Here is an 18,105-nt window from a genome sequence, read left to right as displayed (position 1 = left end):
ATTGAATAAAAACACGAAAAATATATCCAGTTTGGTAGAAAAGTAACTTATCTTGCCTTTGATAACATTTATTTGTTATATATTTGTTTTTTGACAACTTTTTCGAATCTGTGTACAGTAATACAAACCCGAAATATTTATTTCCTATTTAAAGATTTTCAGTATATTTTATTTAACTGAAGAATTTTTCCATTATTTTTATTACATTGTTAGGTGAAGTTTCGGTAAATATCCAGATACGCTACTACAGAACACCGACCACTCTAATTTCTTTTTTACATAGGTAATTGAGGTCGCTGTCAACGAATCTGATAGTCAAACTTGGGGCAAATTTACTGTTTGCATGGTATTAACCTCCGAACCCACGAATAACTTTCCACCATTATGCAGCTTACGTTTACGCTACGCGCGTGCGCTGTAGCATGAACGACGGCTTGCTTCACCTAGCAAACTGCCTACTCACATGTCGTACCAATCAAAAAATTACGGACTGACATTTTTTTAATGACTTACAGTTAAAGAAAAGTACAACAAATTGGGGGACTTTCTTTTTTTTTTTTGTCTCGCGTAGTTTTTAATGTGGTTTACAAAAACATAAGCACCAAACATCTTTATGTTTTTCATTCTTTTTTTGCGGGGGGGGGGGTTCAATTATAGAACTTATGTGGCTTAATAGGTGCTTTTGCAGTTTAGTTAAACGTTTTTCCGTAAGTAGCGCACCGACATTTACCAATTAGAACACCATTTAACATTTTCCGAAGATTTTACTGTGTACATTGGGGGCGCGAGCGGGGGGGGGGGGGCGGATGTGATGTTGGGGCACGCGCGCCCCAACATCACATCCGCCCCCCCCGCTCGCGCCCCCAATGTACACAGTAAAATCTTCGGAAAATGTTAAATGGTGTTCTAATTGGTAAATGTCGGTGCGTTACTTTTTGAAAATTTGAAAATTCTATGTTCCAGGTAAAAAAAACCCCAGATATATTACCCCCCCAACTCCAACTTGGAGTGCTTTCCTTTTCTGGTTTTATTTCTTTTTTAGCTAATTTTAAATTTTCCACCCAAAAAATGCTAAAATGTATTTTTGAAAATTAGAAAATTCTATGTCCTGGAAAAAAAAAAAAATCCCCTCCCCCCCAACGTAGTTTGCTTGGTGAAGCCGTCATTTATGCTACAACGTGCATGCGCGTAGCATAAACGGAATCTGCAAAATGGTGGAAAGTAGTTCGTGGGTTCAGGGGTAAATACCATGCAAACGGTAAATTTGCCCCAGGTTTGACTATCAGATTCGTTGTCAGCGACCTCAATTACCTATAAAAAACAAATTAGAGTGGTCGGTGTTCTGTAGTAGCGTATCTGGATATTTACCGTTTTTTTTTTCTTATTTTAAAACAAATTATAAAAAAAAAGATACAAGACCATTAAATTTTTTTTCATTAAATCGCTATTTAGGTGAAGGTTCAAAATAGTTACCCCTTCTCCCCATAACCGTTTTTTTATGCAGTAAAATACTTTGTTTCAATAATGATGGTTTAAATAAATATTTATTCCCTATTTAAAGATTTACAGTATATTTTATTTAACTGAAGAAATATTTATTGTTCATACATATATTTTTCCCTTATTTTTATTTACATTGTTAGGTGAAGTTTCAGAATAGTTAACCCCCTCCTCATATTAAGAATGGCTTTCAGCATGATTCTTACAATAGTGCTATCAAAGTTTATTGATTTTTCTTATTTAACAAAAATTATAAAAAAGATACAAGAACATTTTAAACATTTTTTTCGTTAAATCGTTTTTTAGGTGAAGGTTTAGAATAGTCAAACCCTCTCCCCTTATTAAGAATGGCATTTTATTATTTCAGCATAATGCTTACATTTTTCTTAATATAAAAAAAAAGATACAAGAAAATGTTAAGCTTTTTTTAATTTTTTAATTAAAATGTTAGATCAAAGTTCGGAATAACTTACTTTATAGCCAATTAGCCAGCTTACTTAACTATATAACATTGACAATAAATTTGATAGGTATAACCTACCTCACATCATTTTGATTATCGAAAAAATCAAAATTTAACTGTACTTCGTAAGATTTACAGAAACACTACATTTTCTATGCATGTAATACACAAGAATCTGAATATTATAACAGATTACAATGTTTTTATGGAAAAAAAACTTTTGTACAGAAAATTCAAAGTGTTCTATTTATATTATCAAGAAGTTGTGATGCATTAATTGAAATCTATATCAATAATTCAACTTAAAAAATATTTGTGAATTTCCAAATCTTCATTGAATAAAATTCAAAATGAATAGAAAAGTCTATCGCATATGTAAAAGTTGACAGTTGCTTATTTAACTTCATTAAAAGCCATCAAAGTCAACTAAGAGCTGCTCAATATTCTGGCTTAATGGATCATTTAGCAAGGAATGAAGATGGTTATTCTGGTGTACCAGTTATTCTACCATCTACATTTACAGGAAGTCCTAGGAATCTACAACAGCTTTATCAAGATGCAATGGCAGTTTTCTGTGACCTATTCATTACTCACACATGTAATCCAAAATGTCCTGAAATATTAAATAACTTGGGGGTCATCAGAACTTGCACAAAATCGATGTCAGCAATGTCACACAGTTTTTTAAATTCACAATCTGACTCCCAAGAACCTGCTGACTGACCACTATTCTCACTCCAAGCAGCTGATCGACGTCCCTGTCACCGCCTCAATCATCACCAGCACTTCCTGACAATATCAACAGCATCAGTTACGATCGCATTGACCTTCAATAAAAGTTTAAACTAAAGTTCTTTGTTTGTTCTACTTGCTTCCATACGTTCATTTTTATAAGGTATTTCTTACTGATGTGTTTTAAAAGATTTTAACTACCGTGGAATTTCCACGGGCCCTGCTAGTAATAATAATTATTATAATAATATAATAATATAATAATATAATAATAATAATATAATAATATTATTATAATAATAATAATATAATAATAATTATTATAATATCATGATAATATAATAATAGTAATAATATAATAATAATAATAATAATAATAATAATAATAATAACGAACAGTAATGCTGAAAATAACTGAAATCACAAGGAACAACCCTTCAGTCCACACGAGTGACAAATTCTAACCGAAAATATAGAAACTGCAACAGAAGTGAAGCAAAAACACGCAACCAAGAGAACTGATACACTAATTCCTCCTTTCCCCTTCTCCCTTTAATCTTTCCCTCCTACCCTTAAAAAAAACAACTAGCGCCAGCACGACTGGCATCGCACCAAATATTTAAAGAGTCGAGGAAAATGGAAAGACCGAGAAGAGAAAGCACTAACCAGACCTCCACTGGATGAGTGCGGAGAGGACTGGAACCTTGGAGAGTCTTATTGCCACTCAAATTACAGTAAAAACCAATAGCCGCTACCAACGAGAAATCAATGGGAAACGGTTGTTGTGATAACGCAAATTAAGTTGTAAATGTTATCGAAAGAGGCGGAGAATACTAGAAATTTGGGGAGACTTATTGTCACTTAGAGTCCAGGGAACACCGTAAGTTGCTCTCAAAAATAATTCTTTGATGATCGTCTATGTGAAAACTCTTAATGAGTTAATAATAATCACTTTGGGAAGCTTATTGCCATCCAAAATCCAGTGAAGACCAATGATTGCTGTCAATGAGAAATCAATGGTAAACGGCTGTTGCGGTAACGTAAATTAATTTGCAGAGGTGATTGAAAGAGGTGTAGAGCACCGAAAATCTGAGGAGACTTGTTGTCTCTCAGACTTCAGGGAACACCACAGGTTGTACTCCAAGAGAAATCTTTGATGGCCTGTGCGAAAAATCCTAGTGAGGTAATGATAACAAATAAAATACTTGTGAAGAACCAAAGGAGATGGAAAAACCAAGGAGGTTGAGCATTAAGAATACCTTTATTGGAAGGGTACTGAGAGTACTAGGATTTTGAGGAGGGTTTATTGGCACCCAAATCTCAGAGAAGACCAATGGTCATTGCCGACGAGAAATCTGTATCTAATCTTACATAAAAGTCACTGTGTGTGTGTGTGTGTGTATGTATGAGTTCCTTCCCCATAGGTTCCGAAACGGCTGAGCCTATCTTTTGCAAATTTCGCACAAAGGTAATTTATATGCCTGGTAGTGTTGTTAGATGTGTTTGTTGCAGAAATTCATCTAATAAGTACCGAAAATCGAAAATCCGATTTTAAAAATAGTCTTTCTTCTCTTATAGATAAAAAAGAAAAAAAAATTACAGGGGAATATTTTACGTTACACTGACAAGGGTGGAATGTAAAATATTCCCCTGTAAAAATACGTCTTTTTTTTAATCTATAAAAAAAGAAAGACTATTTTTAAGATCGTCAAGTCCAAATATCAGCTGACGTAATATTGTAAACAAACACAAACGGAAAAAATAGTTTTTCTTTCATATAGATAAAAAAGAAGAACTTTTCAGGGAAATATTTTACGGTACATTGGCCAAGAGAGAGATAATAAAATCTCAGCAAATCATTTCTTCTTCAAAAAATCGGATTTATCGTCATCTGGAGATATAGCTCAGTGGTAGAGCATTCGATTAAAAATCGAATGCTTCCCTGTTCAAGCCCTGTTATACCTCATCATTTTATTTTTTTTTTCTTATTAATGAATTTAATTTATGATAAAAGAAGAGGTACCATTTAAAATCGCCGCGAATTATTTCTTCGTTTGCATATTTTAAAACAAAACTCCAGGGCATTCATCGTCAAGCCGAAATATCAGCTGACGTGATATTATAAACAAACACAAACGAAATTTCATGAACGACATTATCATTATCATTTTAAAATTTTTGTTTGTGAATTAGTCCACCGGAAAAAAATTCGTCTTAACATATAATATTAAATAGAGGATTGATTCTATAATAATATATACACAATCTGTAAAAATGAAATATCAAGATTAAGCATATTGTACAACCGGGTAATGCGAGACATTCAGCTAGTCAATGATAAACGGTTGCTGCGATAACACAAAGTCGTTTGCAATAGTTATTTAAATCTGAATAGACTTGCTATCACTCAGACTCCAGGGAACACCACCGCTTATTATCAGTTAGCAATCTCTGATGATGACCTGTGTGAGAACTCCCAGTGAATACATAATAATAATAATAATAATAATAATAATAATAATAATATGGAGAAAAGAAATTTAGTACTAATGATAGTTCTGAAAAATCTGTAAAGAATAAAAGACTAGGAGAAATTGGAACCCAAGGAAGGAGTGATGCCATAGGAAACACGGCAATGATAAAAGCAGATGAAAGAATAAGAGAAATCCTCGAGTACAGAGACCAACCCAGACAATTTTTTTTATGGAAATCGTTCCAGACAAGACATGAAGCCACTTGATGTAAAAATCTAAAAAATAAAATAAAAAATAAAATAAAAATAAAAAAATTGTATCCCAAGGTCAAAAACTTGCTAACGATAAGTGTTAGATGTATTAGATTCTGACCTGCAAAACAGCAATTCTTCCCTCTTTGCCAGAAACATCGCTTATGGAATGTGAGGACTAAAGGATAAAATAAGGGCAGGGAGGGTTACGTGGTTGACGAAAGTATACCCAAGATCCACTTTCTACTTTCCTTAAATAATACACTATAAGGAAATGTGTGTACTACTACTACTACTACTACTACTACTACTACTACTAATAATAATAATAATAATAATAATAATAATAATAATAATAACTCAGCCCGATTCGTGTTTCAATGTTGTCTCGTGATCACTGGAGAAAGTCAGTTTATGACCTAAATAAATGAATGGGTTGGCCTGTTTGATAGGTTTACCGTGAATAGTCTTGTACAGGTCAAACTGTGATTTAGCTGTAGACATACATTCTGTTTTCTCTGGGTTTATTTGTAATATTATCTCCTTTGCATTCTTTGCTAATACATTAACAAAAAACTTGAAGTTTATGTGTGCATTCATTAACAAGAGCGATGTCATCAGCGTAGGAGAGGCTGGAAAGGATTTGTCTACCCATAGAAAACCCGCTTTGGCAAGTCTCTTTAGGAGGTAAAAAACAGAAGAAAAAAAAAGAACATGGTCGTGATACAGAAAAGCTTCTGCGAGAACTATTTAATTACAGATAATTGGATACTTACGGACGTACAAACTATTCAAAAAGATTATTAAACTTATTTATAAAACACTGAGAACATAGAGACTGAAACTGACATCTGGAGGACAACACCTGATAAAGATAACGACACAGAGAGACATCTTCCGAGGAGACTTTCTATCACCACTACAGTTTTCATTGCCATGGTGCGACTCAACAACATAATTAGGAAATGTGATGCCAGATACATGTTTACAAACGTTGAAAAAAATAATAAACCACATCATGTATATGGACGACCCGGAGCCGTTTGCAAAGAGCAAAAAGAAGCTGAAAATGCTGATAAACACGACCAGAATCTTTGGCCAGAATATTCGGGTGAAATTAGAACGACTACATCGAGGACATTGTCAAGGCTGCTGTAAAGAAAGTGGCATCCCTCTATCCTACTAGAAAATTACACCAAAGAGTATTCTATATATTCACAAAGCCACCATTTTTACATGTATGGAGTATTGTTGCAAGTTGATGTTAGGTTAATCCAGCCAAGCTCCAGCCTCTGTCTCGTCGCTGCACCCCTGTGCCTGTTTTACAAGTACTTTAATGGAATATGCTCTGATGAACTCGTAACGTTTGTGCCACCTCGACGCACATGCTTTCGACTAACCCGACGAGCAGCAAAATCCCACTCCTTCACTGTAAAGTTCCATAGATGTCAGAAAGTGTCCTAGTCTAATAGTTTCTTCTCTCGGACTGCTAGATTTTGGAATTCCTTTCCTGTTTCCTCCCTCCTGCTGCCATGACTACTAATGCCCAGACATTAATGCGATCATAAAGAACTGCATAAAAGCCAAGATAGATGAAACACATAAAATCGGTAAATGTAGTGTAGTCTCTGTGGACAAAGAGACGAAACAATAAATCACGGCATATGCGAATGCAGAAAACTAAACACAAAAGAAATGCAAAAGCAGAAACAACTGCTAAGGGGAGGGGTTCATTGAGAGCTACGCAAACGTCTGCACTTTAAATACAACGAGAAACACACACACACACACACACACACACACACACACACACACACACACACACACACACACACACACACACGAAAAAGAAAAATCCTTCCCGACATGAAAATTGAAATACATTGTTTTCATATACCCTGTATGTAGAAACATGCACAGAAAACATTTACATGTATGTGTAACTGATTGACATACACAGTCACGCACATTATGAAGAGCAGTACTGGTCGATATCTCGACGTCCGAGCGACAACTCAACTTGTTACAAAAAATGGCGGGCAACGTCGAATTTATTGTTAACTGCCCAACGTTTGGGTGAAAATTGATGGAATACAAAAACGGCGAGCAACCTAATTAACCCTTCAAACATTGAAGAGTGAGGGTAAGGGAGGTTAGAAGTGCTAGTCACATTTGCCGTACAATTTCTGATAAAGGTCCAATCCTGAGTGTGGGCAATACTAATAATGCAGTTACAAATCACATTAGACTTCAACCCGATCATGACGAAACAAATGTAAGGTGAGTTTGTGGATTAAATATGTTCGTAATTTTGTATAGATTCCTAAGTTCGATATAAAGATTCCTGAATTCTACGAGACACACTTGAATATAACTGGGGGTTACATCGGCCGACAATAACATATGACATTAAAACAGAAGTCCGAATAATACAACTATAATTCAATATAAATTATCAATCCTTATCTGAAACATTCCGAAAGGGACCCCACTTGATTTTTTGACGTAAAACCGAAGCAATCTTGTATTTTCAACGAACGCGGCGATTTAACGAGACTGAGAAATGATTCCTACAAACGTCAAAATTCAAATGGCTATAATGGCTACACCAGTTCTTTCTCGGCTTTGTTGGACTTTTCTTTTCTTTCTCACTCTCCAAAGCAAGGAAGTTTTAAGATGAACGCGCGAACTCAAAATATTTTCCAATATATAAAAATTCCAGAACGTCTGCTCAGCACCCCCTCTACGGCCTTTGATCGGAGGAGGCGCAAAAGGACTCGATGATACACATACCAACATCTTTCATCTTACGCACACATACATACAAACTAAGGAGTCAGGCGAATAGAAACGAACTACTACTTACAACCATATATGCGCTAACAAAAAACAAGTTAAACAAGAACGCACACACATACACAATGTCAAACACTCACATACGCATATTATTTATTCACACATATATACATCATGAACATCAGCCTATCCTGCCTTGACAGAGTACAAAATAGACTTCGTGGCTTAGTGGGGGATGCCCTTTTCTCTACCCTGCAACCTCTCTCCCACAGAAGAGACGTTGCGTGCCTATCCTTGTTTTATCGTTATTTCCATGACAGGTGCTCGTCTGAGCTCCAATCTCTGGTCCCCCCTCGCCAATCTTTCACGAAAAACACCCGTCTAGCTGAATCCACTGTGAAACATTTCCCCCACTCTTTATCTGTGCCTAAATCAAAACGTGGATTCCATGAACAAAGCTTCTTTCTTAGAACTGCACGCCTGTGGAACTCTGTTCCATCTGCCTGCTTCTCACCTGACTACAACTTGGATGTCTTCAAGTCCAACGTAAACAAATTCCTAATGAACCGCCCCCTTAAGTAAACACTTCATCAAATCTCCACACTAACGTACTGTACTTGCAATAACTCTTATCCCTGAGTGGCTTCCCGGCCTTGATAAGTGGTGACCACCGTGTAAAAAAAATATTAATGCAGACATTTGTAAGTCTTGAGACTATTTACTGAACGTTCTTCACCAAACACGTGTTTACACTATTAACATGAAAATAACTTTTATGTGCTTATTTCTTGTATAAAAATGTTTTGTTATAAAGTTCATTTTCTCCCAACGTTTCATTTGCTGAACTCTGTTTGCTTTCAGGTAGCACTTGCTACCTGGTGACCCTTTCATTCTCTTCATTATGTATCATTTATGTCCATTTTATTACGCATGCCCGCTTATAGACTTCATTTTCTTCCTTCGCTAAAATATAATTTTTCTACCCAGTTGATATTAAATATCGATGTGGTTCTTGATCAATACAAAGATACTATTGTCGTGCAATATGGTCAAAGTCAAGGACGAAACCATAAAAAAAAGTTGTATGCCCTTTTTTGTTTCCTACAGCCTCTTTCTCACAGAAGAGACGTTGCGAGCCTGTCTTTGCTTTATCCTTATTTTCACGGCAAGTGCTCGTCTAAGATCCAGTCCATGCCCTCCCCTCACCAAACTTTCACGAGAAACACTCGTCTAGCTGAAAACACTATCAACAATTTCCCACACTCTTTATCTGTGCCTAAACCTAAACGTAGATTCCATGAACAAAGTTTCTTTCTTAAAACGGCATGCCTGTGGATCTGTCTTCCATTTGCCTGCTTTCCAGCTGACTACAATATGCCCGTCTTCAAGTCTAATGCAAACAAATTCTTGATGAGCCGTTTCACTTAAGTTAACAAATTTACCGAATCTCCACTACTAACGGTTACTATCATTCTGATACTATACACTTTTTAACCCTTATCCTCGAGTGTCCTCCAGGCCTTGGTAAGTGGTGACTCCTTTGTAAAAAGAAGCATAGTCAACTTGGTTACAAAATTTGTTGTAAGCAAAAAAAAAAAAGAAAAGAAAAAAAGATGGCCATGACTCACCTTTGTTGTATGCTTCCACAACTTGTTCCCTTGTGCTTCCGATGGCCGTGATGAAATATAGTTTCTGTTTAGACGGATAAGATTGAATGGCGATCACTGTCGGAACGTTCGTAAACAGTACATGAAGCTGTGATGGTTTCACGTCATATTCTTCCGTTACTTTATTTTCCCCATGATAATATCTACAACGAAAGACAAATCACATCTGTTAATCAGACAAATAAGGGCCAGTTAAATATCCGGAGCAACTACGCTACAATAGAAAAATTCGAACATTTTAATATTGAATTTCAAGACGAACCAATCGTCTCTACTTAATTGTAATGTTGCAGTAATGAATATATTCTGAAATTAAGAAAAATGATAAAATGGAAAGAAATTTTTTGACGAAAATTAGCGAAAATACCATGTTTGGCTAAAAAAAAAAAAAAAAAAAAAAAAAAATCAGAGCGTTCCAAAGGAAGATAAATAGCATTGCTATTTTTCTTTCTTTCTTTTTATTTTTAAGTATATTTTACCTTGTTTTTAGCATAACTGTGTTACATCTCTTGTTATTATGTCACGTATTTTTGAATATACGGCACAATCACGTTGACACACCTGTTCTTGCCAGATCACCGAAATTAAGCAACGTTGAGCCTGGCCAGTACCATATGGGTGACCATTTCGGAAGGCGAGGCGCTATATATACCGCGAGGTAAAATACCAGGTTGAGAAACTGGGACGGTCTACCCTTCTCTCAAGGGTAGATGGGACTCTCTTAAGCTGTGGTTAGGCACCCCATCTAGTGATGGCATCACGATAAAAGTACCCTTGATAACCCTGGCGAAACACCAAGTATTCAGCTACCGACAAGATTTGAATTACACTACAAACTCGTGTAGTGAGTTCAATCTCGGCTGCGGCTGCGCTGGATGGATTCCCAAATAAATATGGCGCCGTTTTTTTTTTTTTTGTTACGATAAAGATCGAAAACTCGAGTTTTTTTTTTCTTAAAAATAATTAAGTACTTCGGACATGCCAGTTAAACAGATAGTTTTAGTGGAAATCGATGCAAAAGTCAGCAGATATCATTGTTTTTTTAATCGATTTTTTCGTTTTCTGAATTTCGCTATTATAATGTAGGTACACAAATATTCTTAAAATAAATAAAACGAACTTTTATAATCTATTTTATTTTATTTAGTTATCTTTATTTTTTTTACTCATTTTCACCTCGTAAACAAGGCATTTTTCTTCTTAGAACGTGACGTACAATGGGGGGGCACCTCAAATACACAAACGGAATGTTCAAGAAAGATTATCGCTACAGTCCTCTGTCTCTTCTCTCTTGGCTGGCCGGGAATCATCTCGCAGCACCCAGAAATGAACATCGTTTTATAGGTTCCATCTTCACGCACACACGAGATTATGCGAGAACGGACGAAATAAAAATGCTGGCCGCCATGTTTGTTCTTCCTTTTCTTCGCCTGTACTCACTCGCTGAGCACCCACGGTAAGACTTCTCTTTCTTGCTTCTAACCACATGCCTCCCTGATCTCAAGATCACATTTCATAGTCTCTCATCCACTGTGGCGGTCGCCTCTCTCTACTTGGCCTCTGAGGTGTCTCGTCCTCCTCCTGTGGCTGCACACTCCCCTCCACTGCTTCGCCCTCAACTGGTCTGACGTCAAGAATGTGCCTCGGGACTCCTCCCACCACAATGTTGTTACTAGTGTTCCTCCCAGTTACGCGACCCCTACTCCATTGTGTGGTGCAGCGCGCCCCCGGTGGCTTCACCCATACCTCGTCCCCGAGTTTAATTGTCCCTGTGGCCTCTACTTCTCGGCTTGCCGGCTCCACCCTGGGATGCCTCCAGGAATATGCAAACATTGACAGTTGCGGGACCGTCTCTGGTACTTGTCCCAGTTTAGGCGACATGTTATACCAGAAGACGGCTTGCTCAGGTGAGGTGCCTCCTCTTTCCGCAACTGCCTTTATGGTGCGGTGGTTTCTCTCTACGATCCCGTTGCCACTAGGTCTGTAGGCAGCTCTGAAAAATTGTTGGATCTTCCATTTCTTCAGTACTTCTGTCACTGCTACTGACTTGAACGCAGTCCCGTTGTCGTTAACAACTCTTCCACGGGGCCTCGCTCCAAAAACACCTCACCAAAGATTGCCGCTATTTCATTGCCTGTTCCTCCACGTAGCTTCTTCCATAGAGCAAATCGCCCGGGCCCACAGTCAATCATGGTAAGGTAAAGTCCACCCCTGTAATGGGTGACATCGCATGCCAGTCTCTCCCAGGTCCCACTCACCTCCAATTGGCCAGCTTCATGCGTGCTTGGAGCAGGATCAATCGACTGACATCTGTCGCATGTCCTGACCACTTGCCTCACCTGCTCTTTGGTGATCCTTGGGTCGACTTTTTTCACTAAGTACCAAGTCCTCTCTACCCCCATATGGTGCAAATTGTGCAGTTCTCGCACACCAACATCATCTAGATCCGATGCAGCAACAACATCTTTCTTTGGCAACAGCCAACTCTTCTTCACTCTCGTGAGAGCATCTGCTCGGTTCTTTTCAGAAGCAACCATGTCTACGCGAAGCTTCAAACAAAACTCTTGCATCAGCTCAGCCAGCACCCCAAGACTGCGCTTCACTAACATCTCAGCAGCCCCTCTCGTTTTTATCCTTTTTTCGCTTGAAATGAGAGACTTTAGCCAAGCAAACACCGTGGCGGAGTCTGTTTTGATGCAGATGTCACGTAGTCCCCATTTCAAGGCCAGATTGACTCCTTTTATTGTCGCGTCTAATTCCGCCACATTGATGTGGCTGACGTCATTCTTTTTCCTCAACCAGGCTGCATCTTCTGCAACTACTCCTCCAATTTCCAAAACGACCCCTGTTGCAATGCTGCTCGCATCGCACCACACGACTCCATCCAATGTTCGCGGTATGTTCCAGGTTCCCCGGACTGGGTCTTGCCGTTCTGCTTCTTTCAGGAGCTCTTCCATCATGGCGACCGTTCTTTCTCCCACCTTATCATTCCATCCTTGTCCTTCGGCGTGTCTCTTTATGTAGCTGCATGCTGGTCTAAGCCAGCTAGCAATGGGGTAATGTCCGATCAACTTTCCGCATATGGAAAAAAGTTCACATCTGTTGAGCTCCTGCTTCAGTTGTGGGATTTCGTTTCCCCTGCGAAACTCTAGGCCGCCTGACGCACCTCGTTTCAGTTTTAGGCCCAAAGCAGCCTCTCCGTCTAATTTTTCCGGCTCTTTGGCGACCAACCCGAACTTCTTCAAATGAGCTACCACCTCCTTGGCAGTTACCACAGTTTAATTCACCAGAATGTCGTCTATGTATGAGCTCACTACCCCATCTCCCTTTCCCATTGTCTCCAGAATCTTCCTGAGGATAGTTGACATAATCTTGGGTGCCGAATTTAACCCGAACCCTACTCGTGTAAGGCAGTAGGTTTTGCCTTTGTACTTGACTAACTGATATTTCCAGAGCTTCTTGGCAACATGGAGTTGAAAATAGGCAGATTTTAGATCTACCAATGTAGATGCGCCATTCATCTGCCTCCATTCCCTAATGGTCTCACTGCACACATCTACGGTGTCGCCTCCCGTATGGCACTTAACATGGCCGTTCAGCTCTCGGAAATCCAGGACCGTTCTTACTTTCCCTTTAGTTGTTTGCAGAACGGCCATCAACGGCAAAATGCCCGACTCCACATCATCCGTCCAAGGCATCAGTATCCCTTCCTCAATCCATCGGTCGACTTCCTGCTCAAACTCCTTTCTCGCCCCTCCTCTAAGCGAATTTGTGTAGCACGCCACCCTGTTTGTCAGCGATGGCGCTTGATGTTTCCATGCCCACTCCACCGTCCACCGCTCTCCGTCGAATTCGGCTCGGAAGTCCTGATCTTTGATCGACAATTTTCTTTCCTCCCCGGCCTTGTTGATCCCTCTGGGAGCGTTCTCCGTCACCGCGCACTCAGCTAGTCCGAACCTCACATTGTCATATGTGATGGTAACACCTCCAAGGCGGCATATAACATCCATTCAAATGATGGCTTGGACACCAGGCACCAGGCGATCAGTGACAATTGCATGGACCCTCATCCGACGTTCAGCAATATCAATAGTGACGGTCTTCTTCCCTCGACACTTCACTCGCGACCCATCGAATGCCACTACTTCTCCCTTCCCTTTCCATCTTCCGACCAGGGTAGTGTGCACCATGGTAGTGGTGCAGCCAGTGTCAATCAGGGCCATAATTTCTCGTCCTTCCACCGCAATCTTCTGTTTGGGCATCTGCTGCGGGTGCGCCTCTATTCTCGAATCGGGGCGGCCGCTGGCGCGTCGGCCTCCCCTCGCCAGTTTCCCGAACTTGTGCATTTTACCGCTAAATGGCCTCTTCGATTGAATTTGCAACACACTGTCCGTTGCAAGAACTTCCTGCAGTCTCTTCTCATGTGTGGTCCCCCGCATTCGAAACATGCGATCCCCGGTTTTGGCAGATTCCTGCCCACATCCTGCTGTACCGTTGCTGTCGTTCCTCCAGGCTCCGTGGGCTGGGTGCTCACTAAAATTTTCGCAGTTCTAAGCAGCTCACTCACATCCAGCGTCTCCACCCCCGGTACCTGCTGCAACCTTTTCGATATTTCTTCCGGGAACCCGGTAACAAAAGTCATCTTGACTACGTGACTCGTGGCATGTCCTCTGATGCCCGACAACTCAACCAATCTCCTTATCTCATTCGCATAGACATCCACAGATTCACCAGTCCACCTCTTCTCTTTCAACTTATTAAAGGCCTCGAAAGGCCCCTCTGCGAAAGCTTCGATCAGTCAACCCTTGATGGCGTCTGCATCACCCTGTTCCCGCTCGCTGAGCTCCAAATAGAGGGCCAGTGCGTCCCCTTCCAGAAACAGTGGTATTACTGCGGCCACATCATCCAGCTTCTGAATCCTTGCTACAAGGTCCACTTTTTTAAGCCACACCACCACATCACCGTCGCCATTAAAAGGCTTAATCATATTGCTTAAACCTGCGTTGGCCATCGCCGAAATAGCTTGACGTACAATGGGGGGGGGCACCTCAAATACACAAACGGAATGTTCAAGAAAGATTATCGCTACAGTCCTCTGTCTCTTCTCTCTTGGCTGGCCGGGAATCATCTCGCAGCACCCAGAAATGAACATCGTTTTATAGGTTCCATCTTCACGCACACACGAGATTATGCGAGAACGGACGAAATAAAAATGCTGGCCGCCATGTTTGTTCTTCCTTTTCTTCGCCTGTACTCACTCGCTGAGCACCCACGGTAAGACTTCTCTTTCTTGCTCCTAACCACAGAACGTAAGGGGTAACTATCTTCGACCCTGTCTAGCAGAAATGCTAATGATTACAGGTTAATAAAGCCCTCCCAACTATTTGGTGAGCGTCAGATCGCTCATTGTTTTCCGGTTCCAAAAAGATGAAGGCCAATCTCTAAATGAGAGCGGAAGCTAAGTGGGAACATGAAAAAATGGTCGAAAGAAAACGCTAAAGAAATGTAGGGAGCTGAACAGCAAGATGATTGTTTACGTTACATTTAAACTTCAGCAGGTTAACACAGTCAGGGAATCATGAAACAGGGAGCGAATTCCAAAGTCTAACAGTTCGAGAAAAGAATATTTTAGAGTAGGAGGCTTTCCAGCATCTAGGGCCTTTAACAGTGAAAGGGTGGGATTTTGCTACTTGACGGTCGGTCGGACGAAATGTACGTCAAGACAGCACACATTCATCAGAGCACATTCCATTAAAGTACTTGTAAAACAGGCATAGGAAGGCGACATTGCTGTGATGGGGCAGGAGTTAGAATTTGGCCAATAGTGCGGGACGTTCTAGATTTGATACTGTTTCTTAAAGTGAAAGATTAATGGCAAGATACACCAGCCCAGATGTGGCAACAATACTCCATGCATGTAGCTTTGTAAAGATATAGAACGCTATCTGGCGGAAGTAATTCTATTTTCAACTTTCACCGACATCCCCCCTTATATAAATCTGTCTGTTATCATAGTGTCCGATTAAACTCCGATTGCAGTATGCCTTTATTGATCGAATAAAAGTTTTTAAAAACTTATTGAAAAAACAAAAAAAAAAACATCTACTAATCACATAAACACTGTTCGAATAACTTTGGCTTTTATAACGATGCCATTTCTATCTTGCAGGGCACCATCCATCCCCGACCATTTTTTCATGTTTCCACTTAGCTTCCTCTCCCTTTTAGAAAGTGACCTATTAATTGGTTCTTTATTGTTCCTTCTTTTTGGATGTTTCTAGATTTCCTCAATCTCTATCGATACTCTTGTATATATATTTATTTTTTGAAAAATAAAATTTCATCGAAAGCATTCGGGAACTTTTAAGTAGCTTCGACGTCATAGAAGTAATGTGGTATTTTGGTGGAAGAATATAACCTATGTACTCATTTGTACTGCATTATTTTTTTTAAAATAGTATTTTCAAGTTAAATTCAAGTTTTACGATATTTTTTTACATAGGCATCACCATTTATCAAGGCCAAGAGGCCACTCGAGGATAAGGTTTAAAGAGTGTACAGTAGACAATTAGACAATATAGTAATCGTCAGTAATGGAAATTCGGTAAATTTGTTAACTTATATGGAACGGCTCATCAAAAACTTGTTTACGTTAGACTTGAAGAAAACCATATTGTAGTTAGCTGGAAAGCAGGAAAACGGAAGACAATTCCACAGGCATGCAGTTCTAAGAATGAAGCTTTGCTCATGGAATCTATGTTTAGGGTTAGGCACAGATAAAGAGTGTGTGAAATTAGTGACAGCGTTTTCTGCTAGACGAGTGTTTCTTGTGAAAGTTTGGCGAGGGGGGACCATAGGTTGAAGCTCAATTGAGCACTTGCCATGAAAATAACGATAAAGCGGAGACAAACTCGCAACATCTCTTCTAGGAGAAAGAGGTTGCAGGGAAGAGAAAAGGACATCCACCACCGCTACAAAGTCTATTTTGAACTCTATCAAGGCAGGATGTCCTTTCTAGCAGCTCCTGCCCAGATGTGGCAACAGTACTCCATCCTTGGACGTACCTGGCTCTTATATAGATAGAGAATTGCATTAGCAGTGAGATATCTACTGGATCGATAGAAGGATCCCACCATTTTTCCAGGGGCCTTGGCAACGGATTTAATGTATGTTTTCCATTCCAGATCATGAGTAACGGTCAAGCCCAGAAGTTTGTCAAAACATGAGGCTTCCCCAAGACGAGAGCCATTCATTTCAAATGATTCCAGATAGGGATCAGAGCGTTGATGATGTAAAGATAAAAGCTTGGTTTTAGATGCATTAAAAGTAATACGCTATCTCTTTCCCATTGTACCACTTGCTCAAGATCAGAGGAAAGAGAATCGGAGAGAGTACTATAATAGATGGTAGTGTCATCAGAATAAATGTCTACGAATGATGTAAGAATGTGATTTGGAAGATCATTAATGTAGATCAGGAAGAGAGTTGGGTCCAGGATGGACCCCTGGGGTACTCCAGCATTAATACTATGAGTTACTGATTTCTGCCCATCAACCACTACTCTTATGAATCTATAAGAGAGAAATGATTTAATAATTGAGAAATTTCCAGCTATATCGTAGCTAGAGATCTTGTGAAGTAAACCATTATGCCATACTCTATCAAAAGTCTTTGATATATCCAGAGCAATTGCCTTAGAAAGGTAGCCCACGTCGAGAGATTCGGTAATCCTATGTGATATAACTGTAAGCACATATGCTGTAGATCTAGCAGAACGGAAGCCATATTGCATGTCACTAAGAAGGTTATTTTTGCTGAGATGGTTGATTACTTCTCTATTTAAAACAGATTCCAGCAACTTACTCATGACGCACAGGAGACTTATTGGCCTGTACTGAGAGGGAGATGAGCGATCACCTGAATTCTTAAAAACATGGCATACTGATGAGATTTTCCAGGATGCTGGGAAGCAATTCTCCTTAAGATAACGTTTAAACAGTTTTGTAAGTATGGGCGCTAGTTCTGGTTGAAGTTTTTTAGTACTATAATTGGAATATCGCCAGGACCGATTGCTTTACTGGAATCAAGGTGTTTGATTAGCTTGGCAACATCACGTACAGATATTTGTATATCACATGGCAAGAGGAAATATTGGGGGTTGGAGGCCTTGGTTGTAAAGGGTAGAATAAGCTGCAAAGTTCTTGGCAAAGAGTTTGGCTTTG

The 18,105-nt window shown here is 39.5% G+C and overlaps 1 protein-coding gene across 3 annotated transcripts in view; it reads right to left on the bottom strand.

Moving 5' to 3' along the window:
- LOC145256250 (protein-glucosylgalactosylhydroxylysine glucosidase-like) overlaps positions 1–18,105 on the bottom strand; it is a 170,258-nt gene that overhangs the window by 49,244 nt on the left and 102,909 nt on the right. For all 3 annotated transcript variants that reach the window (XM_080114906.1, XM_080114904.1, XM_080114905.1), the window contains exon 5: positions 9,845–10,026. In XM_080114906.1, coding sequence (XP_079971032.1) covers positions 9,845–10,026 — 182 coding nt within the window. The remainder of the gene's footprint in view (positions 1–9,844; positions 10,027–18,105) is intronic.

The sequence above is a fragment of the Euprymna scolopes genome, chromosome 32 (assembly GCF_053919585.1).
Source record: "Euprymna scolopes isolate OS-2025 chromosome 32, ASM5391958v1, whole genome shotgun sequence".
In the NCBI taxonomy this organism is placed as follows: Eukaryota; Metazoa; Mollusca; class Cephalopoda; order Sepiida; family Sepiolidae; genus Euprymna; species Euprymna scolopes.
This window is presented reverse-complemented; position numbering and strand designations above follow the sequence as displayed.